Source organism: Delphinus delphis, chromosome 1 (genome assembly GCF_949987515.2).
Source record: "Delphinus delphis chromosome 1, mDelDel1.2, whole genome shotgun sequence".
Classification (NCBI taxonomy): domain Eukaryota; kingdom Metazoa; phylum Chordata; class Mammalia; order Artiodactyla; family Delphinidae; genus Delphinus; species Delphinus delphis.
The window spans coordinates 132,378,642-132,403,658 of NC_082683.1; the positions used below are offsets into that span (position 1 = coordinate 132,378,642).

At 44.8% G+C, this 25,017-nt stretch overlaps 2 protein-coding genes and 1 long non-coding RNA gene across 4 annotated transcripts in view; 2 read left to right on the forward strand and 1 right to left on the reverse strand.

Annotated features, from left to right (window-relative positions):
* Positions 1–960, reverse strand: part of ASTN1 (astrotactin 1) — a 330,103-nt gene extending 329,143 nt beyond the window's left edge. For both annotated transcript variants that reach the window (XM_060034430.1, XM_060034419.1), the window contains exon 1: positions 656–960. In XM_060034430.1, the coding sequence (XP_059890413.1) occupies positions 656–938 (283 nt within the window). In that variant the 5' untranslated portion in view covers positions 939–960. The remainder of the gene's footprint in view (positions 1–655) is intronic.
* LOC132439779 (uncharacterized) lies at positions 143–3,975 on the forward strand. Its single transcript, XR_009522414.1, has 3 exons — positions 143–211; positions 798–975; positions 3,424–3,975. It is a non-coding gene; the product is annotated as an uncharacterized lncRNA (long non-coding RNA).
* Positions 3,976–7,931: 3,956 nt separating this feature from the next.
* BRINP2 (BMP/retinoic acid inducible neural specific 2) overlaps positions 7,932–25,017 on the forward strand; it is a 117,687-nt gene continuing 100,601 nt past the window's right edge. Inside the window, exon 1 of the mRNA XM_060009723.2 lies at positions 7,932–8,714. The gene's annotated coding sequence lies outside the window, so the exon portion shown is untranslated. The remainder of the gene's footprint in view (positions 8,715–25,017) is intronic.

Consider the following 25,017-nt stretch of genomic DNA (forward strand, 5'->3'; position numbering starts at 1 on the left):
GGAATTGGAGATGTGGAGGTGTCTGTAAGGAGGTGTCTGTTACATGTAAGCATGGAGGTAGGACTTGCCAGGATGGACACAGGGGTGTAGGAAACTTCTGTTCTGAAAGAAGGCCAGAGAGTTTCAGCAACCTGGTGACAGAAAAAGAGCTCTCAGTGAGTGAATACTGGAGATTCAGCCAGTGCAATCTGGCCTGCACATACCTGGCTAGGTGGGTACTGGATACCTATTTCTAACTCCCCCAGGGGATGCTGTGGGTGGAGATGGGGGCCCAGGGAGTGTGAAGCAAAGAACTGAGCATGTGGCCTGGGAGTGGGAAAAGGGCTTCTGGGAGGTGAGCTGGGAACTGCCAAGAAGTGCGCTGTCAACGTGCTTCTGAATGAAAGCTGGGAGGTCAAGGCTGGGAAAGGTTTCAGAGAGACTCCTGCAACCTGTTCCTTTGGGGTAGGGCGGCTGAGGGGAGGTGGAAGGCCCAGCTTTGAGGCGCCAGTCTGCAAGTCGGTGTGGAGAATGGTCTGGGAATGGGGCGGATCCAGGGAGGTAGGAGTGGGGGAGGGGAGGTCGCCGGCGAGTGGGTGTGGAGAGCGAGCCCGAGTGGGGGGGGGGGGGGCGGTGAGGGCGCCGGGCCAGCGCCTCGACCTCCCCCGGGACTCACCCAGCACGAAGTAGGGCAGCTCCGTGTTCTCCAGGTCGTCCACCACGACCATTTCTCCCGGGAAGTCGTTGCGTACCGAGAAGAGGAGCTTGGGCTCGGAGGCCGAGGGGCTGTGCATGATACTCAGGTCGTTCTCGCGCAGGAAAGGCAGCGCCGACACCGTGATGCTCTTCAGCTTGCACTCCAGCTCCTTGGAAGGATCCACGTCGCCCGCGGCCGTGGCCAGCACCGCCGCCGGCCCCCAGCAGCAGGCGAGCAGGGCGCAGAGCCCGGCTAAAGCCATCTTGAGCCCCGGCCGCCTTCCTCCCAGCGCCGCGAAGGTGGGGGAGGCAGCGAGCGGGAGGGAGCGAGCGAGCGAGCGCGGGAGGCGGGGGACGTTGGGGAGGAGATGTGGAGCCGGGAAAGCTCTGGTCCTCGGAACGAGACGCCGCTAGCCTGGTGCAGGGCTTAAGCGCTGATGCCTGGAGAGCCCGCGCTCTTTGTTTCCCGGAGCTGCTTATCTGGGGAAGGGAAAAGAGGGGTGGGGGGAGGTGGGGAGTGGAGAAAAGGAGAAGGAAGGACGTCGGAGGAAAGAGGAAGGGAGCTGAAGATTCTAGGGAATCAGGTCAGTCCTCAGTAGGCTGCAGGTGCTGCCGCCTTTCTCCTCCTTTGCATCCCTTGGCAGGAGCACGCTCCTGGCTATAAACTACGTGCACAGCTTTTTTTTTTTTTTTTTTTTTTAACCGTTTTTGCAATGCAAAATATTCCCTCTCGCATTATCTTCCAGATGCCTTGGGGAGGACACACACACACACACACACACACACACACACACACACACACCCCCGCTTATAAGGTGCTTCCTCAGAGCAGGTGATGGGGGTCTCTAGATCCAAATACGCCCCCAGTTATTTTGTAGATGTAGGTGGTCCCAGTCTTCTTTACCCACTAAAATTGGATTTGTATATTGGATAAGCGTGTACTGGTATAAATGCACGTGTGTATTATTACTCAGCACTAACTTTGCAGAAATATTTAAAGGAAATATTCTGTATGTAGATATACATAGATGGTATGAATAACAAAGAACAGAGCCAGTGTACTGCATACAGTTAAGCAGGAGACCCGAACTTTTATTTGCAATTTCTCTCTGCCTCTTCAGTTTCATTTCTGTTACAAACGTTATCTATGATAAGCAATATAAAGATAATTTGGGGCATGCTATAATTGAGAGAAAAAGTAGAGCTAACTCAAAGAAATGTTAAGCTTTTAGTTTTTAGAGAATCCAGTAAACAGAACAGAGCTGGAAGAAAATTTGAGAAAAACAAAGTTTCTAAGCACCCTTAACAAATGGAAAAGGAATAAAAGAATATCCTTGGGCATGGGCCAAGTCAATCCCAGCCCAATCAAGAGTAGAGCAGGGTAGATAACAACAACAACAACAACATTAACAACAAAAACCCACATAAATTTTCTTTCCATTAGTGCTGGACAGTGATACCTTAGCAAAATAACGACAGTAAACTGTGACAGAAAAGTGATGTTTGTACGTGCTGGTATCTGATGAGTAATTGAACTTTCACACGATAACCTATAACTTATTTCAAAAGTTTGCCAAAACTACACAACACTGTAGATCAACTATACTTCAATTTTAAAAAAGTTTGCCTCTCCAACATCATTTATTCAGTGCTGACTTAAATACTAGGTGCTGTAAGACTATGTTATAAATAACTCCTAATCTCTAGGAATTTAATGTACCACCCTCTTCAAAGTGGACCCCCACTTTAGAAACAATTTCATTCTCATCCTAGCTGGTGTCAATTTATTGGCAAATGTGAATGTATGTCCTTTAAAAGAATTTTAAAAAGCTTTTGCCATATATTTCACAAGGTTAGTCTAGTTGATGAATGGGAATAGAGAAAATGAGGCATATTTAAGGTCATGTTTAAGGAGTGAAAGGCCTGCTTACCAGAAAAGAAAACAAAAATACTTCATTACAAGTTAAGTTTTTGTTTTTTTAATTTGACATATCTGAGAACTAACCCAGAGATATATTACCATGTAGCATTGCAAAGTACTGCAAAAACCATTTATCAGCTAATGACCTTTCTAAAACTCATCTTCATAGGAGATACTGCGGGAGAGAAAGACCCCATGATACTTTTTTTGTCTACTCTCTCTAGCATAAAAAAGCAGTATTAACTTAGTTACTCAAGGTTTACCATTGAAAAATCAGAGCGGATAACAAGAAAATACACTTAGCCTTAGAATGTGAGAAATGGCACGAAACTACCAGATCATCTATTAGTCCAGTCTCTCATTTAACAGATGAGGAAGTTGAGGACAGTGAAATACTGAGGTGTTTTACCCAAGATCAATATGCCAAGAAGGGGTGGGGGAGCTAAGGCCACAGACAAGATTTCTTTGCCTAGGGCTTTCTCCACTACACAGTTATGGGACATCTAGGTGTACCCATGGATAGTCGTTGGACTTAATGGCCCCCAGTAATTCATTCAGTAAACATCTGCATACCTACCATATGCTAAGCATCAGCAGATAGACTGAGCATCAGCAGATTCTAGGAAAAATATTGTTCCTGCTTTTGAGTAGCATATAATCTACTATTGTTTTGAAATCTTTCTTCCCAATTTTCTGATGTGTCTTGAGTCATTTTAGAAAACCCGAGTGAACCATTTGATGTTGATTTTCTAATAAGTCAATATCTACTTTGCTTATCTGTAGTCATTTTTACATGCTTATATTTTTACCTGCTTTCTTATTCACAGTTACAAGAAAAAGAGTACATGGATCAAATGTCCATTTAAAAGTGTATATTGAGGCTCCCCTGGTGATGCAATGGTTAAGAATCCGCCTGCCATTGCAGGGGACACAGGGTTCGAGCCCTGGTCTGGGAAGATCCCACATGCCGCGGAGAAACTAAGCCCAAAGGGCACAACTACTGAGCCTATGCTCTAGAGCCCGCGAGCCACAACTACTGAGCTTGCATGCCACAACTACTGAAGCCCGCGCGCCACAACTACTGAAGCCCGCGCACCTAGAGCCTGTGCTTCACAACAAGAGAAGCCACTGCAACGAGAAGCCCGCGCACCACAAGGAAGAGTAGCCTCTGCTCGCCGCAACTAGAGAAAGCCCGTGCACAGCAACGAAGACCCAACGCAGCCAAAAATAAATATTTTTTAAGTATATATATATATATGTTGATATGATCAAGTTACTTTAAAAAAAGTGTATACTGAGTTGGAAAGACTTGGAATTGGTGTCTCAAGCCTTTAAAGACCTCCTTCTCTGTGAAAGTGTCGAGCAAGAAGACTATGCAAATAAAAAGAGATAATATATTGTCAGGGCACTGGATTCCTGTAAACACGCATACACTGTCACATGGTCTTCTTTTAGGGAATTAAGTACCTAGAGATGGGGGAGAGGGTGAAGTTCACAGAAACTAGACCATCTATTCTGTACAATGTTTTACATTTAAATGGGGCTGGGAGAAATTTGTGTGCAGCTACACAATTACCTTTCTGTACAGGCAACATGATGTGGTGAGACAACAGACTTGGAGTCAAGTCTCAACTCCATAATTTACTTATTTGGAGATGAGCCTGGACCATTCTTACCTTCATTGTCCCCCTCAATAAAATGGGGCCAGTGATCTCTGCCCATCGCACAGGCCACAGATAATATAAGTACAAGTACTTATACTTGTTTTCTCCTGAGGTCCAAATTCCTATATTCCAGTACCAACAGCCTTGCTCCTTGACCCTTATAATAGCTTGTGAATGCTTTCCCTGCTATTAACCTGTTCTTTAGACAACTACCAGATTGATCTTCGTGAAATCTTGCTTTCCTCGTGCCATTCTAAAGTTTTTCTTTTCCTACAGGATAAAGTTCGAACACCATAGTTTCGAAATTCAAACCTTCTTCCAAGTTTCATACGATTTATTCTCTTAGCTGTATTGCTTACTACACTATCCCCTTCCCCTCCCCCAACAACACACATACACATCCCCATCGAATTAAAGCCCGTTCTCCATTTTCACTCCTCCCACGCCATTCTGTCCACCTGGAACGCACCACTCTGTTCTCCAGATTGTCCCTTCTCTGCAGGCAAATCTCAGGCCTTATCTATGTAGTGAGAACTTCCATCACTCCCTTCTCTCATAGCTCCTCTCACAGATTCCTTACACACACACACACACACACACACACACACACACGCACAGCCCACATTAGGAGGCCAAGGGTCATATCCCAATACAGTGTTTTGCATTCAACATTCTTATTAAAAAAATAGGAACAATAATACATGCTTTTTAGAATAGGTGTGAGAAGGAAATGAGAGTATGTATATAAAGAATTTAACATTTTAGGCGTTTAGTTGGTGCTCAGTAGTGATATTTTGCCATTATCTGCTCTTCAATTATTTCAGAAAGAAAATAGGCTTCTTTTTTTTTTTTTTTTTTTTTTGCGGTACGCGGGCCTCTCACTGTTGCGCCCTCTCCCGTTGCGGAGCACAGGCTCCAGACGCGCAGGCCCAGCGGCCATGGCTCACGGGCCCAGCCGCTCCTCGGCATGTGGCATCTTCCCGGACAGGGGCACGAACCCACGTCTCCTGCATCAGCAGGCGGACTCTCAACCACTGCGCCACCAGGGAAGCCCAAAAATAGGCTTCTTTCATGAGATTTTCATGAGATTTTTTTTCCCATGTAGTAGCCAAAAGCAAACTAAATGATTTATGATCTTTGGCGTATATCCAGGATAAATGATTGTATGTATCCATCAAAAGAATGAAGATCATTCATAGCAGGTTTATTCATAACAGACAAAAATGGAAGGAACCCAAATATGCATCAATAGGAGAATGGGTAAATAGCATTTAGTCATGTGACGGAATACTACACAGCAGTAAAATAATAAACATGCAACTATGTGGGTGAATCTCACAGACATAATAAGTGAATGAAACCAGACACAGAAGAGTGTATCCTATAAGAGTCTACATTTATGAACTTCAAGACCAGGTAACATTAATCTTTGGTGCTAGAAGTCAGAATAGTGGTTATCTGTATGAGGAGGGGAGTTTTGACTGAGAATGTCAGGACGAGCTTCCTGGAAATGCTGTGGGTGGTGGCCACATGGATGCATATTTAGGCAAAAATTTATCAAACTGTACACTTGTGGAATTTTGTGATGTCTATTATACCTCAATAAAGTGTTTTTTACATGGCTTAGGACTCCATAGGAGAAGAAAGCAGAGGCAAGTTTTTCTTTTTACAAGTTGTTTTCTTGTTTCCCAACTCTATACCCCCTTTACTTCTCCTTTAGAGGTTTTGGAAATTTTATCTTTCTTTCCATCGAGATTGGTAATCACTTATTCAACTACTCATTTCATTTACCCACTCCTTTCTACTATTTTTATGAGAGTCTCAACACTTGGCATCTTGTCATCCAGAACAAGTTCAGGGGGCCTCTGTCTCTAGGAAGCACAGGAGTAAATAACTCAGGAGTTGGACAGCGGCAGATTTAGACTTTCACTGGATATTATTTTACTTAGTAAAATATTATTATATTTTACTTAGATATTTTATCCTGAGGACTATTCTCTGACATGTTTTGTTAGCTTAGGCAAACAGATACCTACAGTATGGAGAGGTAAGTTCAAACCTATATAAGATACAGAGGAGGGAATGGAGGTGAAAGAGATGGGTGGGGCTCAGGGTGTATACATGAGGAATATTTCTAATTTTCCCCTTTATTCAGAACATCTGGCTCCCTGATGCTTTTTAGATAATCCTGATGTATATACTATTTTGGCATTCATTAAGCCTCTGCATACTTTTCTTTTTCCTAGTTCTTTACAAAAGTAATCTTTAATGTTGCTCTCTATTTTTAAAATAAACTAAATTGAAACACTTCTCTCCCTTTTTGACTCTGTATTTTCCTCTCCATATTTCCCCCATCGTAGAAGTTAGTATGAACCCGTCACATTCCTTTGCCAGCTCCCACCCCCAGCTCTTCTGTTGAATTGGATTCTTTCTTCAACTATTACTCTCCCATGCTCTGCCAAAATTTAGTGTAGTATGCTAGTTAGCTGGACATAATTCAGTTTCGCATCCTCATTAGGACATTAAGAATATATTTCACACTCTTTGATTCAAAGTTAATATTTTCTTTCTTTACTCTTTCCTCTCCACCTCCCCATCTCTCCCTGTCTCTATCTCTGTCTCTTTCTTTCTTCCTCTTTCTCTCTCTCCTCTCAATTCACAGGCTCAGCAACAGCACCTGCTTCACAGAAACAAGGCTGTTCCTGTTCTGATTTCTCTAGTCTTCCTTTAAAAACCAAGTGGAGATTCACAATCCCTCTTCCTGATACACACTGAAGTGAAAGGAGGCATGCAGGAGGAAGACACCACAGGCAAAACAATTCACTCTTTGGGAAGCAGGACAATTTTTTCCCCCTAAATTTCTCCCCAGAAACCTGAACCTGAAGTTCTTCTCTTTGCCTTTGTCTTTACAATCCTGGTTTGGGGACAGAATGTTTCTTGATTTAGCTGTTCAGAGTATCTAAATCTGTTTCTCTCTGTACTCACTGAGTCCCTGCCATCTTTTGCCTCTCTCTCCTGTATCTCTGGGTGTGTGTGTGTGTGTGTGTGAGAGAGAGAGAGAGAGAGAGAGAGAGAGAAAGAGAGAGAGAGAGGGAGGGAGGGAGGGAGGGAGACAGAGAGTATGCTGTGAGATAAGTATTCTCACCTGGGGACTCATTTCTAATTAAGTAATTCAGGACCAAGACCAAGAGGCTAAAATGCACAAAACAGAATAAAACCTCAGATTAGAAGGAAAATGGCTCAAATGGGTCCCTATCTCTGCTAGTTCTAGTTAAGCAAGTAAACAAAATGGTCTGGGACAAATGATTATCTTAGGAAGATTAGAAGAAAATGTAATTAGCTCCCAAGTTTCTTCCTGTTTCCTCAGCCTTCTTCCAGTCTCCAACTCCCCAGTCGTGAATTTATCCAAGCCTCCCTTATCCACACCAAAAAAAGTCCCTACTGCAAAGCTGGGAGGGTTAACAGAGCTGGTAGCCCCGCCAGCCAGCTAACCAAAGGAGACAGCCGGTGAGGCCCCGAGCCCGCCCCCAGCCGAGCCGCCCAGCCAATGGGAGCTTGTGGGGAGTGTGGCGCTGCGTCCCATTGGCTGCCTACCTAAGTGCATAAGAAAGAAAGAGAGAGGCAGGCAGGGGAGCATTGTTATCTTAAGACGCTCAGCTGGTGTCTGAGTCTGCAGGTGAAACTGCCTAGGTACGGAGCTCGGAGTCGGAGCAGAGACACGCCGGGCTGCAGCCTGGGATGGAATCCGCTCGCCTCGGAAGCTGCTCTGCCCGCGGCTGCTCGGGCAGCCCGTTCGCTAAGCTCGGAGGATCCCGTTAGCACTTGCCCAGGGATGTGCACCTGCCGTGCGCGGCGAGCGCCTGGGCAGGTCTGCAGGCATACGAGGGAGCGGTGAAGCAGGAGGAACTGTCTCTACCCATGTGCAAGGCAGTGATTCCGGGAGAGAGACAGGGTGAGTGAGTCTCTTTAGAGTTGGAAGGAAGGCACGATCTTGGTTTTCTCTTCGGAGGAGGGACAGAGGATTCCCCGGGTCGGGTTTGGTACTTTCCTTCCCTCTCCACCCGCGTGCGCCCCGGCCCAGCGTCGAAGCCCCACTTCAAACATGCTGTGGGTGCCGGGCATCCTTGCTGCTCAGCTGGAAGGCAGCAGGCAAGTGGTCTGACGGCGGCGGCGGCGGCGGCGGCGGCGGCGGCGGCAGCGGCAGCAGCAGCAGCAGCAAAGCGGGTAGCAAGGAATTTGAAAAGAGACATCGACTCCCTTTCACACGCTGAGGGGGAGGCGTTCACGTTTCCCCAAATGAGAAGGAGCCACGAGAAATCATGAAGTAAAAACTTTGGAAAGCTGCCACTGGAGATGTTGCACAAAATCCTGGAATCTTTCAGGAGTCTCCTCCCAATCGGTGGAGGTTTGGGGAGCAGCTGATACAGCAAGGAGGGCTCTTGCAAGGATTCAAGGTAACAGTGCAGGGTTTTGGTAGTTTTTCTCCATTCCCTTTTCGTTATATTTTTGGTGTGTCTCTTGGTAAGGGGATCGTTTTGCCCTCCTACAACCCTCTTGCCCTGGTGTCTGGCAGTTTCAGGCAGAGGGAATGATCCCCACCTCTTAGTTTCTGTCTTGTGGAGCTGAGCAGTGGACTTTGGGGTTTAGCTAGAGATCGTCCTATTATTGCCTCCTGGTGTTGCACGGCTGCCGCACGACTTGGGCACTCTGCCTGACCTATATTGCTTTTGCCTGGTTTAAGTCCTCAAAGTTAGTGCAACTCCCATTAGCTTCAGAAAATCCAATCGGACTGCATAATTGCAGAAGATGACAAGGACTTCTGCATGCCCAGCAGATGCTGGACTGAACTGTACACGGTTCACTATGTTTGGGATGGAGGTTGTGATACATGATAACACATGTTCACAGGTATTCACATGTTCCTAGAGCTATATTCACATGTCCATAGAGCTCCCTGGTATGTCTCTAGAGGCCTGTCTCTTTCTCCCATGCACATGCAACCAAGAAAAAAAAAAAAAACAGATTGAAGAGTGAACCCCTGTGGGTTGCAAATAGTCTCCCCGGGTGGTGGCAGAAACCCCATTGATTGAGTTGAACCTGGCAGTGCGCTGGAGGCACTGGGGAGAGCATTGCTGTGCTGGAAGGAGGGGCACACTGAGATTATCTGGTGATCTCTCTCTCTCCCCGGTTCTGTGATCAGCTGGGTACACAGTCTAATGCTGCCTATGGTATGTGTGTGTGTATATATATGTGTGTGCCTGTGCTCACAGCTGTATGCAGGAAGCAGGCTGCCGCTAGAAGAAGCATGCTTGTGCAGCTCTCTGCCCAGGCCCCAGATGCCTGGAGTGTTCCTTCCTAGTAGAAATATGAACTTGGGAGCTGCTCTTCCAGCCCAGAGGAGTTTTCTCCTCACCAAGTAGTCCCCCTGCATGGTACATATTTATCCAGAGTATATAGACCTAAGCCAAATATGAACTAATAATCAAGCTAATGTGCTGTGACATGATTGCACAGACGCCTCCATAAAGAACTGTGTGTGTGCTCTTCCTAGGTCTGGGAGTCAGGTGTCCCGAGCAGGAGCAAATGTTTTGTTAAAAGGATAGCAATTATAACAAGCCAGGCTTCTAGCTGCGTAATCTGAGCCTTATCCAGCAGGGACAATGATATGTCAGCACAGAGCAATCTGGAGGATAAAAGGTATAGTGTAAGTCAAGTATTTCTGCCTCTGTCCTTCTCCAGACATGTGCATGTGGAAGGGACACTCTTTCTGACCATGCCTCCTGGAATACAGGGCAATGCCAGCATTAACCAAGCAGCTAAAGTATTTTACAAAATCCCCTGGGGGGCAGTCTGATGACATCAGGCAACAGCAAAGTGATATTCGAGTTTGTGTGTTTTCCCTCTTGACTTCCCACAGTTATGTGTATGTTATTTGTTTAAGGCAGGACCCTCTGGAGTTCCCTCCCATCCAGAATAAGTTGCTTTGCAGCACCGGGGGCATGACCAAGCAATGCTGACACAATGACCCTGAAATCTTATCAATATCATAGCTGTTGCTATACATATATATACATTCTTTTTAGCTGCTGCCTACTGTGGGGAAAGATGCATGCTTTGCTTCTTTGAGGAGCGATATGATTTGAGCTGGTACAGAGCCTGGATACTGTGAAATGTTTGAGGGAAAGGAAGCAAATGTCAGACCATGGTCTTCCCTGTTGGAGGGCACCTGGCACCAAAGGGTTTAACAGCTATTCTGCAGCCATGGAGAAGACAGAAGCATCCCTGACTCTTGCTTCTCCCTCCTCACCAAAAATGGGGCTGGCTTTATCTCCCAGAATGGAGTGCTGTGTGCTGCAGTATGGCCACAAGAAAGGAGAAAAGGAGGGAAGGGCTGGGGAGGGAGGAGGGTTCCTGCTCCGCTAGCATTGGGCCAGACTCATGGGTGGGGAACATCTTCCCCATTTAGGCCCTTAAGATCATCCTCTGGGTTTTCCCTTCTGGCCTCCTAACAGGTTGTTTACTGAGAAAGGCCAGAGGGCAAAGAACATCCCTGCATCATCCACTCCTTCCGATGCCCTTTCCCAAGACACAGGCCAGCCACTGGGGAGTGTCGCACCAAAAACATCCCCTCTGAGACAGTGCTCCGAAGTCCCTCCCCAGCTCACAAACAAGAGGTAATCAGAAGGGACTGGAGACATCTGCGTGGGCACTTTCTGCTGAGTGGGATGCTTAGTGTTGAGAGTTCCCACTCAGTGTTTTGTTTTCCCCACTGTGCTGTGTATTTTTGGTGATTCAACTCTTTCTCTTAGATAATAAGACCTTGTATACATTTTATAATTGCATACTCTTCCAAAGGGTTGGGAGCATTTTAGGGAGCTCATCTCATTAATCCTCACAGGCCTTATAGCCTCCTTTATCTTTGATTACCCTAAGAAGGAGACTAGAATGAGTTTAGCCTCCTTCTTGGAAAAAGGAGGGCAGAGGACCTTGGAAAGATGAACTGTTTTACTCTGGGTCACACAGCAATTAAGGGAACCTATGGAGTAGGGTGTGGGTCTCATCATTCCCAAACCAACCCCAGACTCTCCTGACTCCTCCTAAGGAATGGGTTAATCTTAGTAACTGTGATTTGATTCAGCTGTTCTGTACTTGACAGGAATGGGAGGTTGCAGTGACACAGGCTTTGCCTCTGGCTCTGACCTAAGGGCTGTGAGGGATAAAAGTCTTATAAGACTTTGTCTTTGCCCTCAATGATCTTACATTCTAGTTAGGAAAATAGGCTTACATCTGGGAGAAAGGTAAATGACAACATACATTCTAAACAGCAGTTCAATACAAGAGACTCTTGAGGCGGACCTAATTAATCTACAGTTGATTTGCACAGATAATGAGAGCTATCAGTATTCCAAGGAAGGAGAATTAGAGTTGTGTCATGGGGGATAGGGTGGGATTTGTTTGGAGAGGGAGAAATGGGAAAAAGATTCCAGCTGACAGAGAGGCTAACTGCAGCACAGCTGAGAAGGCTGGAAACTTCAAGGCTTGCATGTTTCCGTGGGGTTTGCCTTAAACCACTGCTCCACTTGGATCCTGGAAACAGCTTACACCTGGGTTAATTACGTGAAGCACGGGTTGGCCTAGAGGAAGCTGCCCTCAGATCAGGCAGAGGGCTTTGAAATGTTGGACATCTCATTAGGCACCGAAAATTACCTAAGCCTTCTATCCACCCTCAAGCCTAATCCATATATTATGGGAAAAACAGTGCTCAAGGTCAGGGAGCTTAACAACATATCAAAATTTTTGGAGAAAGATATTGGGGGAAAGTAGGCAAATTTCAAGAGAACGCGAGAAAATCTTCTCATATATTTTTTTTAGACTCAGAATCTCCTAAGAGAGAGCCTTGATTTCCCTTCATTTCCTGTTTCCCCACCCAAATATCCCTATTGGGGTTTACATGGAGCCAGCAAAATGCCAAAGCCCTCAGGCATTTAGCATGGAGGAGAAGATTTTCAGTCTTAAGATTCTTGGCGTGCCCATGTACAAAACCTCTCATCTCCCCTCCTTTTCCTTTTTAATAAAACATATGCTGTAGCAGTCACAAAGGAGGAGACCACAAAAGCAGAAGGGGTGGGCGCGGTATTGTCCGCAGCTGTACCATGAGGTACTCTGATTGCTCAGCTGAACAGCAGAGCGGGGAGGTAGTCTGCCAGCCTGGGCAGTACCAAGGGAGGACCAAGGGCTGCATGGCATCAGGAGAGGGCTTTGACTGGTCAGCCACACACATTTGCTCCAACAGTGAGCCTTGTTTCCCAGAGAAAAGGTCAAGGGAAAGCATAGGTCCTGTGAGAGGACTGGTGTAACCCTATTCCTCGGTCTTCACTTGATTTGAGACATCTATTCACTCTACCTGTCATTGGTTGCTTCGGTGGCCCCTTCTGACATGGACAAAATTCTGGTGGGGCACTAAGAGTGAAATGGCTTGCCTAAAGTCATGCCATCATTGCTCTCATGTCAAGAGGAAAATCCCTAAGAACATAGTCTGTTTGGTTGCTTCGCCCCCGGAGTTCATTCTGGGGACAAGTCCTGAGGGATACGGATTTTCTCTTGAAAATTCTCCCAAGGCCTTGTTGTCACCTTTGTTTCCTGTGTTAAATGACCCTGCAGCTGGTGGGTGGGACTGAAGCATTTTTTCTTTATTATTCACAAGTATCTGCTGCCACGTTTGGGGGCTAAGGCAGAGGTCCAGGCCCACGGGCGTGTGGCTAGTGATTGTACGCTAAAGCCTCTTCCATTTGGGAGTGAAGAGAGAAGCAGCTCAGTTATACTTCAGACTATGGGCAGCGGTGGATGGGTTTCATCTGATCTCTCTGGAAACTGTCACTCTGCCATGCAGATGGAAGTAAAGTTGAGGAACATCATTATAGCATGGAATCCTCAACAGCCAGTTCCATCATTCCTTTTACTGAAGCTCACATGAAATGCAAATATATCTGGGATGCTGGATTGAGCGAAGGGTGGGCAATCTGATACCTCATGGGACTGAGCGCTGCCCCACACTGTGCTATTCATATGGTGGCCACTGGCTACATGTAGCTCTTGGAGCACTTGGATTGCATGTTGTCAGTGTAAAAATACACACTGAATTTTGAAGACTTGGCTTGAAGGATAAGAATGTCAAATATCTCAGCACTGCTTCTTTTAATATTGATTACACGTTAAAATGATAATATTCTGGGTTAAATAAAATATATTAAGATTAGTTTTACCCATTTCCTTTTACTTTCTAATGTGGCTATCAGAAAAGTTAAAATTATATATGTGGCTCTCATTCTATTTCTTTTGGGCAGTGCTGGTCTAATCCTGCAGAGTAGTGACAGAGAATGTGGAGAAAGGACAGAGGCTTGAAACAAGAGGAGCCAGAAATATAAAAAGAGAGAACATGGAGGGAGGGATTGTGAGTAGCCCAGAGAGTGTCTGGTCATGTATTTCTGAAATCGAAAGCCAAGGAGGGCACAGATAGCTTAAGTTGGCTTATCTGATGGAGACCTTATCAACAGTGACTCAGCCCACCCTCAGCATTTGTGGAGCATTGCCTCTTCCAGTTCACATGCAAACAGTCATCAGGTAGGAGGCCTGGGGATTTTATCCTAATATTTTTGGTTTCTGCCTGACAGTAGAAATAACCAAGTTAATTATCTTTAGGGTCTCACTCCGAAGTCTGAGGACACACCAATTGGGATGAGCTGGGTCCGTTTGACTTTCAAATCTCTTCCTTCTCATGTCTACCATATTATCATCTTTTCTTGGGAGAGTTCTCCTTCAAACCAGTCATGTTGATGGTGTGATGGGGAGAAAGAAAAGTCACTGTTATATGTTAGAGATTCTTTTGTGGACCTATCAGTAAGAAGAACGGGGAGAAGACATCATGATTGAATTTTATTTAATAAGTATGGATTTGAACTCTATAATTCACTTATCACTATGATCTTATTATTACCATTTGTTGCAATAAGGTTTGGCCACAACTGGAACTCCTCATATATATATATATATATATATATATTTTTTTTTTCCTGCGGTACGCGGGCCTCTCACTGCTGTGGCCTCCCCCGCTGCGGAGCACAGGCTCCGGACGCGCAGGCTCAGCGGCCATGGCTCACGGGCCCAGCCGCTCCGCGGCATGTGGGATCTTCCCCAACCGGGGCACGAACCCGTGTCCCCCGCACCGGCAGGCGGACTCCCAACCACCACGCCACCGGGGAAGCCCGAAACTCCTCATATTTGGTGAGCATTCTATAGTGTACAAAATGCTTTACAAGCTTTCTCTCACCTGATTTTCACAACACCCCTGTGGGGTGGTTAATACCTCCATTCAAATTTTTCCATGATCTGCTCCCAAACTACCTTTATTACTTTATTTTCTGATCCGTCTCTTTGTATGAACTTCATTCAATCTTGCTTAATCAAACTGGTCTACTTAACTGTTCTTTGGTGTTCACTATGTTAAGTAGGGATCGTTACTCATTGAGCCTCAGTTTTATCATCTATAAAAAAATGATAATGCCCCATCTCTCGATCCGCTGTTCTAAATATTAAATGAGGTAAAATACATAAGGAGCCACACACAGTTCCAGGCACATGACAGATGCTCAACAATTGTCAACATCCTTTCATACAAAACATCCTTCACTTTGATGATCGCCAAGATTAAAATGTCCACAGGTGAACTCGTTACGTACCCATTTCACACATAAAATGATTCCCCTCTCCAAATTCTCTGCTTTGGTTAATGGGACAACCAATCGCCCAGCGACAAAATTAAGAAATACAGTTGTCTTGTGCTCTGCATTCTCTCACACAGCCCCTCACATCCAATCAATCCCCAATGACAAGCTCTACCTCCTGATGATTTCTCAAAGCCATCCTTCCTCCCTCCCTCCCCACCCTCCCCTCCCTCGTCAGCTGTCACCCCTCTCACTTGGACTTTCCCAGTACTTGGTCTCCCTGTCTCCTCTTTTGAGGGCCAGCCAACCCAGCCTCCTCGTTGCAGCTGGGGTGATCTTTCAAACCGGTAAATTTGATTATGCTCCTTCCTTTACTGTGCTTCTGCAATGACTCCTCACTACTGTTGGAATAAAACCCAAGTTTCTTAGCATCACAAGCAGGAGACCCTTCACGAGCTGGTCCAGCAGCTTCTCCTTGCATCTCTCCATTTCCCCCTGCTCGCCCCAGCTACCTAAACTACAGGCAGTTCCCTCAGTATTCCGAGGCTGTTAGATGTGCTGTGTTGCTTTTCTGGAGAACCTTTCCTTGCCCCGTTCTCTGTTTCCTGAGGGTTATCGAGCTTTAAGACTGTAAGGGTGATCTCCTCTGTGAAGTCTCCCTGAGACTCTGGGAAGGAATTAATTGTCTCCTCCTTTACAACGCTGCACAACTCACTCAGACTCTGGTTTTGTATTGTAGCCACCACATTGTAGTGATTTGTTTATGTGGCCCTGTCCTGCACTCAGAGGCAGGGTTGGGACTGGGCTTCTCAGACATATTTGTCAGGAACTATTCAGTATATTATGAATATGTGCCAGGTACTCTTCTTAGGCATTGGATATTCTACAGGGAACAGCAGATAAAAGCCCTCCCGTCAGAATGCTTACATTCTAGAGGGTAGATAGGAGGATAATTATAATAATGATTATTATTGACATAGCTGATAATAGTAGTACTTTAAGTACACTTTACTAGTACTTATGTGTCTGGCATTATACTGAAGGCTTTCCATACATTAACTCATTTCCTTCACATAATGATTCTATGATTCCCCTTTTAATAAATCCTGTATTCCCATTTGACAGATGATGCATTGGAGGCCCAGCAAGGTTAAACAATTTGTTCAAGCTAGTCAGTGGAGTGGCTGACGTTCTAACCCAGTTTAGATCCTGAGTTCACATTGTTTATTAGTATGATATCCATAAAGAGGAACATGTAGACAAATGAGATAATTTCAGGTACTAATATGAAGAAAAGTATCAAAATCGAGTATAGTAGGAGAGAGTGATTGCAGTGGTGGTCAGGGAAGGTCTCTTTGAGAAGGGAACATTTAAGTTGGAAACTGATTTGTCAGTTGAGGAAGGTAGAAATCCCAGGGTGGGGTAGAACCTGGGGATCTAAAGAAGAGAAATTGTGGACTCAGTGTAACCAGAGTTCTAGCTGCCGTGACGATCATCCCCCACTGCAGAAGGTACAAGACTCAGTGGCCCGGGGGTGGGGTGGGGGGGATGTCTTAGGGAGCAGTAAATTGCCCACATATTGGCAAACCTCTCTCCAATCGGTCCACTTGTCCCTTCTGTTCTTTGGGGTTAAGACATATCTCACGAGATGTCTGGTTTGCTGCTCTCCACAGAGGTAGGAGGTGTGGACACACATACACACGCGTACGCATGTGCGGCCCTGCTCTGCTAAACCACTTTATTTCACTTCTCTCCCATGAATGACGTGTCACTCAGAGCCTTGGTGAAGCGACAGGCACAGGCACAGCAAAGAGGCTGGAGACAACCCAGAGGCATGAGCGAAAGGGGAAAAGAAAATTATTTTTTAACAAGATGAGAAGTGAATTGGACTGGAGGGAGAAATGGGAATTTCATCAGGGAGGGGCATGTAGTCTGGGGGTGCTTCTGAGATGCTGACAGTTGAGCTGGATGGTAGTTTGCACTGTAATTTTTCTTATATATGTATATATACATATACATATACACACATGTATATTCACATGCAACGCTCCACATATATACACATACATACATATGTATCTTTATGAATATTTCTGGTAAGGTTAAAAAAAGAAATGATTTGGAGAGCAGATAAAACATGGGTGGGGCAAGTTCATACCTATTTAATATATATCCTAAGCCTACTTTATGAAAAAAATTGTACTAGGCTTGTTTTTATTTATATTATCTCATTTAAGTTTTATTACAGCATTATGAAGTAAGTGTCATTCCTGTTTACAGACAGAAATTGAGGAAGACAAGGCCCAGAGCAGCTGACATTCAACCCTGGGCTCTTGTCCCTGCACCATGCCCTCTGCCTTCCACACAGGAAAGTTCTGAGAGTCAGCAAGGGTGGTAGAAAAGTACCCTGATTTCTGGGTCAGACACACTTGGGCTTCAGTCTAGTCTTGGTCACTCACTAGCTGTGTGACCCTGGATACATGACACAACCTCTCTGAGCTTCAGTATCCCCAACTAGTAAAATGGAGAGGATATCCCCGTACATCATGAAACACAAACATCATGACAGTTAAAGGCAATGATTGAAAAACAGCAAAATACCCGCCACACAATAGACATTCAGAAAAAGGCAGCTGCCGTTTTTGTGTCCCCAAGTATTAAAGCTCATAAGACACCGACTTCCATGGAGAGCAGTGACGGCATTTAGTTGTGGTCGGCGAGAGTCAGGTACTAGCTTGGGTATTTGCTGTTGGATGCCGGTGCATCCAGACCTACCTGGCAACGGTTACCATATGCCAGGCACCATGCTAAGTGCTCTCCAGGCATTGCTCATTTAATCACCTAATGACCCTCTGAGAAGGGTTGTTATCTTCTGCTTATAGATGAAATTCAAGTTCAGAGACATTAAATAACCCGAGGTCACACAGCTTGGAAGTGGCAGAGCTCACATTTGAACTCAGGTCTGTCAGATCCCAAGGCCCATGCTCTTCGACACAGGGCTTTCAATGTGATCATTGTCTTAGGTTATGTCCAGGGCAAAGGGCACCTTTGTGGTCAACGTGAGGTTAACTGCTCCGAGGTCTAGGCTACATTGGCTAGGAAGGGGATGGAAGCATTCTTACCCTCAGGGTATTTCTGGAAAAGGCCCAAAAGGTTGGTGCGCGTTCAAAAAAGCTGCAAAGTTGCAATTGCAATGCTTTACACATATTGGGTACTTAAGATGTATGGGATGAATATTTCTCAATATTCAGTGCCTCTTTCTCAATACAGGTGTACTCCATTTTCAAAAGAGCAGGCTTGCAAAACAAATAAGAGTTGAGTGTCCTTAGGCTTGGAGGAAAGGTTTCCCTGCATTACACAAGGGTATATTAGCAGTGGTTCTAACCTTTTTAAAAAGCAGTAGAAGACTCTAATCAAATAAATACTTACCTAGAATTCCAATATATGAAGCAGATAAAAGTAGACCTCCCTGACTGAAGCAGGCCTGGGGTCCTGGAGCTCCCTCACCTGTCGCTTCTCTTTCCTCACCTGCAAATGGTCCCTGAGACACCTCCTTGGAACCTAAAGGCTGTTCAAAAACACATTGAAAACCACCATACTACAGAATTCCTTTAAAAAGCAAGGCTTGTGATTCATTTTAAATAACAGGTGACATACTAAAATTGATTTAAAATAGACTCTCATCAATGCCGACACACCTGTGAAGTTCAGGGAGCCTAGGACAAATCTCTCTTGTTCTCCATGTTCTCAGTGATTGAAGATGCTTGAAGTTCAATGCCTATGAACAAATGCCTGCTGTGTGTCAGGTACAGTGCTAGGCACTGAATGTACCAGCTGTGTGATCTTTAAGTCAGTTCTAACCACTGCCTATGAGATAGATACCATTATTCCCATTTTGAAGATGAAAAAAATTACAGAAAGGTTAAGCCAATTACCCAAGATCTCACAGCTAGAGTGACTAGTGGAGCTGGGACTTAAACCCCAGTCATAGGATGGGTTAGAGAGCCAGGGCCTGGCCACCAACCCCTGCAACCTATTCAAGCATGTATGGAGAGGAACAGTGCCTCTCAAAGTTTCTTACTTTTTCCAATACTCCTTAGCTGTGAGATTTTCAGAAAAACTCTCTCTGGACCCTCTGGCCTTCAATGACTCTGCTTTCATAGGGCACTCAGGTGTCCCAGGAGCCAGGCTGTGGTCCTCCCTCACCGTCCTGTCCTTTCCCTTCCGCGGCCCCAGCCTCGGGAAGAGTCTGGCCATCAGGGCCGGGGGGACCCCGCTCTGTCCCTTACTCCGGGGGCCTTGTATAGCATCGTGAGCCCGGGCTGAGACAGGGGCGATTGGCGCTCTGGTGGAGTCTGGTAGCCTGGAGATGGGGCTTCCAGGAAGTGTGTGGGGTGGGTCTGCGGAGGGAAGTCCTTGGAATCCCCTTGAGGTATAAGAATGCTTAAGCACTCATTAAGGAGGGCGGGGGCAGTTAATTTCTGCCTCCCCCTCACTCGGTGTTCAGCCATTTAGCATATTATAAATACGCCGGCGGGCAGGAGCAAGGGAGGTGGATGAGCAGTGCTCCGGTGGGTGATGGGGTCCTCGGGGGCTCCCCGCACGTGCCTCTTCCGCTTTCCGCAACCTTGGGCCTTTGGGATTTGAGCCCTGCAGAATAACAGAGCAAGGTCAGCATCCTCCTGAAGCCTCGAGGCACTGGAGACCCCTAGAGGCAAAAGGCTGTGTTACAAGCCCCCGACCTTGAGGCTCAGGCGAGGTTCTTGCCTGGAGGATGCTGAGGAGTGGCTGGAACCTTTGTTAAAACACTTACCTGTAAGTACAGTCCTGGCAAGCTCCAAAGGGAAAACGGAGGACGTGTGTGTGCGTGCGTGCGTGCGTGTGTGTGTGTGTGTGTGTGTGTGTGTGTTAGAAGCAATACTTTGGTCCTTCCGCCTTCCCTCCCTCCCTGCCCCACCACCTCCATCAAAATATCTTTTCCTCAGGGCCCTTGACACGTCTCAGTAACCTGATCAACTAATTTGTGCTGAAGTATTAATGACTAATAATGATTTAATGTGCTGCCCTCTCAATTAACACTTGAGCATTTCGAAACATAAATTCACAGATTTTAACCCAAGGGGGAGACTGGTGTTTTTCCCTTTTGAGAGGAACTGTAGGCCCCTCAAAAGGGACCGTACCGACAGCTGCCTATTCAGTACATTTGCTGCATCCCTCCTGATCTCAGCAAGGTTTGGAGCCATTATGCAGGGGCTCAAGCAGAATTTCCCAAAGGCTTGCTCTAATCCACAGTCCTTAAAAGCAGTGCCTTGTGCTGGTGGTGGGAGAACATAAGACACCTCATCTCCTCCTCTTCCTTCTCCAAAGCTAAATGGGGATTTATTTGACTGAGAGAAACCCAAGGCAACTGAGCCCATGACAACACCCCTATAACCTTTGTTAAGAAACCTGCAGTGCAAGAATTGGCCTAGATGCCCACTGATACCTCAATACCGTGTCTGTAGATGTTTAATGTGCTTTCAGTTACAGATGAGATGACCTAGTCATGGGGAGAATAGGCTCAGGGACTACTAACTTGGGTTCAAGTCGTTGGCAAGGTCTGCCATGTACTAGCTATGTGACCGTGACAAGTTGCTTGCCAAGTTACTATGTAAGCCTCAGTTTCCACATCCGTAAAATGGGTATATTCTGTACTCATATCATGGGATAGTTTTGACTAAGAAATGAAATAATGGAGAATTAGCACTTCCTATAATGTCTGGTACATAGAGAGTGCTCAATAAGTGACAGTTCTTTTTCTTTATCATCTTATTTTCTTAAATTTTAATTATTTTTGCACTATCCCAAATTTTCAATGCAGGGCAGCATACATATGAGGTGTTTATTACCTGAAGCAGGTGTAGCAACCCAGCCTCTTAGGCGTGAACTAGATTTCTCTCCAGGTGACAGCACTGTATGAGACTTTTTTTTTCCTCTGCTTGGTTTCTTTAAATGTACCTCAAAAATGCAGTGAGTGAAATGGATTTAGCAATGACTTAAAAAGACTTAATGCATTTTGGAAAGAAAAGAAAAGCCACAACAAAAACTGGTTTGTTTCTGTGATATATGGTTCATGTGATATGACAAAAATCCACTTTTATGCTTAGGAAAATTGGCTAATTTTAACACAGTTGACACATGGCATATGCATATAGAGTCATGATGGATTTTGCTCAGGCAAACAACAGAAGAACACAGGGCCAGTGACAGCTCTGTTAGGCTTTAGTTATTTAAATTCTTATTTAGTGGCAGACCTGCTCCTCATAGGAGAGCAAAGTGAAATGGAAAATGGACTCACTGTGGCCTCAGGTGCTGGATATTTGATCATAAATATATCAGTGACTGAGCTTGGGACACAGACACTGTGTTGTCGTGAAATGAGTGAGAAGAGACTGAGGCATCTACCAATATAGCAAGCTTTATGTGCAAGAATGTGGACAGTTTATTATAGAGATATTATCTGGATAAGAGAGGAGAATCGTGCAAAGGACACTGAACTGTTGAGCCACCCTGATCTGGGGCAACTCCTGAGCTTTGCCTGCTCAATTTTCCCATTGAACACGTGGATGATTTTTAGACTTCAAATATGACTTATAATGTCCTTGAGGGTCCTCTGGCTTATAGCTCTGCATAAATAACACAGTGAGGAATTCCACATATTTTCAGTTACTGCTAGTTAGGAGAAAGAGACTACATGTGAAAATAAATGGCTATAAAAGTTGCACATGAAATGAGGAGTGATTATGAAAAGTTTAAGACAGAGATAAGCCCTCTATTGTCCTGATGTCCCTCCGGTAGATCCTTCCCACGTTCACGCCTGTGTAGGTCAGCCAGATACCTGGCCCCATTATAGCCTCATAATATGCCTTCTATTTGACTCAAAATAAAAAAAGCCATTTTATTTTATTTTATTTCAAGGGAATATTTAATTAGTGACTGCAGAGGAAAAACGCTGAACAGCTCAGAGGAGGTTTATGGTTCAGGTCTGCAGGACTCAGCAATCTGACATTCTAATCCTGTTATTTCTCACCTTAAACTGAACAGAGTCAGCAGGGTTTTTGGGGTTTTTTTTCCCCTCCCCCTAATTCATATCGCTATTAGGTTTCCTCTCCCCTTACTTCCCACTCTCATCCTTTGCTTCATTTGCTGCCTTTGTCCTGTTTCCTACTGCATTTTTTCCCCAGGATATCAAAAACAAACCAAAAAACATCTTCATTTGTGACTGAGCCACGTAAGAGAGAAATTAATTCTTCCTCTCCCTACTTTAATTCCTAGAAGGAGCCCCCTACCCCCGAATCCTATGTGAACTCGATTACTAAGGTGACTGCGGCCAAGGCCCTACAATGATTCCAGGCAAGATGCTAAGTGTCCCCAGTTCCCTTCTTAATTATAGACTGTAAACACCTTGAAGGCAGGATCTGAGTCATCTTTGTCATTGTATCCCCAGCTCCTTGGCACAATACCTAGCACAGGGAAAACTTTTACTTTTATGCAATTAAACCAACAAACAAACCTCACTATTTATACCACAGTCTACACTTTTCATTAAGATGGAGACTTCTGGGAAGCTAACAAGTATTCTTCCTATTAAGGAAATTTAGTATTCAGGATTTCAAATGTACAGAATTCCAAAATTAGGGAAGTGTTTTCTTTAAGGCCACAGTTCTCGAAATTTAATGTGCACCTGGAGAACTTGTTAAAATGCAAAATCTTCAGGCCTGATTTCAGTCTGATTCTGTAGGTCTTGTGTGAAATTCAGAAACCTGCATTTTAACAAGCAGGTAATATAGAGACCACACTTTGAGAAACACCATTTTAAGGCAGTCCAAATGAAATGTTACCCAACTTGGTTTGGTAGAACTTTAATGTCCCTTAAGTAGTTAATGGGTGTCATGTAGAATAAAAGTGTCTGTGCTTGGAAAAGTTGGGGAACAGAGTGCTTTCCGCTCTTACACCCATCCCCTCATACACAATTGTAGGTTTACAATACATGTAGCATGTTAGAAGATCCGAAAAGTTCTGCAATAAAGAAATCGTTTCAACTTTGTTTAACCAAATATTTCCAATATGCCTGGACCTTGAAGCTTTTACTTATTTAAATTTAATTTGTTGCTGAACTTAATATGTTGCTTAATTTGATATGGAAAACATTGCCATAAGGGAGTGAGCAACACCTACTAGAAAAAGGTGATATTGCAGGCCAGATCTACTACTAATTAAATTGCCCAAGGAGAGAATGAACAAAGCGAGTGCGGAGTTGGGGGAATCACTGACCATGGGGATATCTTGTAGTCTGGAGATGTGTTTGGTATAATAGCCATAATTTGTTAAGCATTGGCTATTTCCCAGTTATGACTCTACATTTTATTTGTAATAGGTACTAACTCATTTTTTTCTCAGAAGAAGCCATAAGTCAGATTATTATTATTATTATTCCCATTCACTGAAAATGAAATTGATATTCTAAGAGGTTAATAATTTGCTCAAGATCCCAGAGTTAGGAAGTGATGCAGTGGGATTTGAACCCAGGCAGTCTGCCTCTAGAGCCTACCCTGTTAACTGCTCTATCAGCCTCTCCTTCAGTAGTGAGGTTCTGGAAATTTATGCCCGGGAGGAATGACAGCTCCAGCAGACATAACCTGTTCAGGAGCCATGCTACCTCAGTGCCTGAGGATTCTCTCCTATACATGAGGGCCTGGGATCATTGCCCCTTATTCATCAGAGAATTTATTATAATGACCACCTGAACCTCTGAAAGATTTTGCTGTACTTAAAGACAGAATATGCTTAGCAAAACAACCTGACAAAGATGATTCATGGACAGCAATTAGGTGCAGAATTCTGTGCCTACCAAATCCCAAACTGAGTTGAAGATCTGAGCATCCTGCTGACACCTTGGTATGGAATGCAGTAGTCTGGCCCTTGTCTTTCTACCCCACTCTCAACTCCCTCATTGTTCCTGAGCATGGGAGGTATACCTGAAGGGCCAAGCTGGGCTGGATGACACAGTTCCAATGTTGGCTTTTGGCAAGTTACTTCACCTCCTTGGCCCTCGGTTTTCTAATCTTAATAGAAAGAGAGGAGAAGAGAGACAAATGATACCTACATTGTTATAAGAAATATATTTGTGTATATATATATATATATATATACACACACACATACACACACACACACACACACACAAATATATATGCATACACATATATATACATTGTATATATACATATATACATACATTGTGTGTGTGTATATGTATATATACACATATATGTATATATACACATATATACAGTGCTTATGCACAGGGAAGGTGTTCAGCTTCTTGTTCCTGTACTGTTAGGGCCTGGGGATGACATGGTACACTAGGAGACCTTTGAGAAAAGGTCAGGACCTTCAAAGGTGTTAATGTGGACGTAATGGGAAGTCAAAGTTATAACCCTGGGAAGTGCGAAGGAACTGAGGAGTGAGAGGGAACTGGCTTCAGGATCCTGGCTCTCTTCCAAAATGCATGTGAGATGTGGGTCACTGGGACTTACAATCCAACCAGGACTCCTGGTTGCTTCAATTTCCTCCTTTGTAAAAATAGGGATAATATTAGTTATAGGCATATTTCACTAGGGATCTCTGCATCTTCTTCATTAATGAATGCTGAAGTATCACATGACAGTGAGGAAGAATTTTCCAACCCTGATTCCCAGAGAATTAATGTGTTCTAAGCATCACTTTACACACCCTACAAACATAAACTATAGAAGCTGAGATTTAGACAAGTTTTTTATTAGCCTGAGGTCGTGTAAGTGGGAGAGGCAGAGTCTGAACCCAAGTCAGATCTGTCTAACCCAAATCCCTGATTCTTCCTCTCAACCACTTGGAGAAGGTAGGGGAGGAAAGAAAGGGTAGACATCTGTGGACTGGCTCTCCAATCATGGGAGCTTAGAAAGAGCTGCTCAAAATCACCTCAGGATCGTTGGGAAATAAGCCTTCCCAACACCCC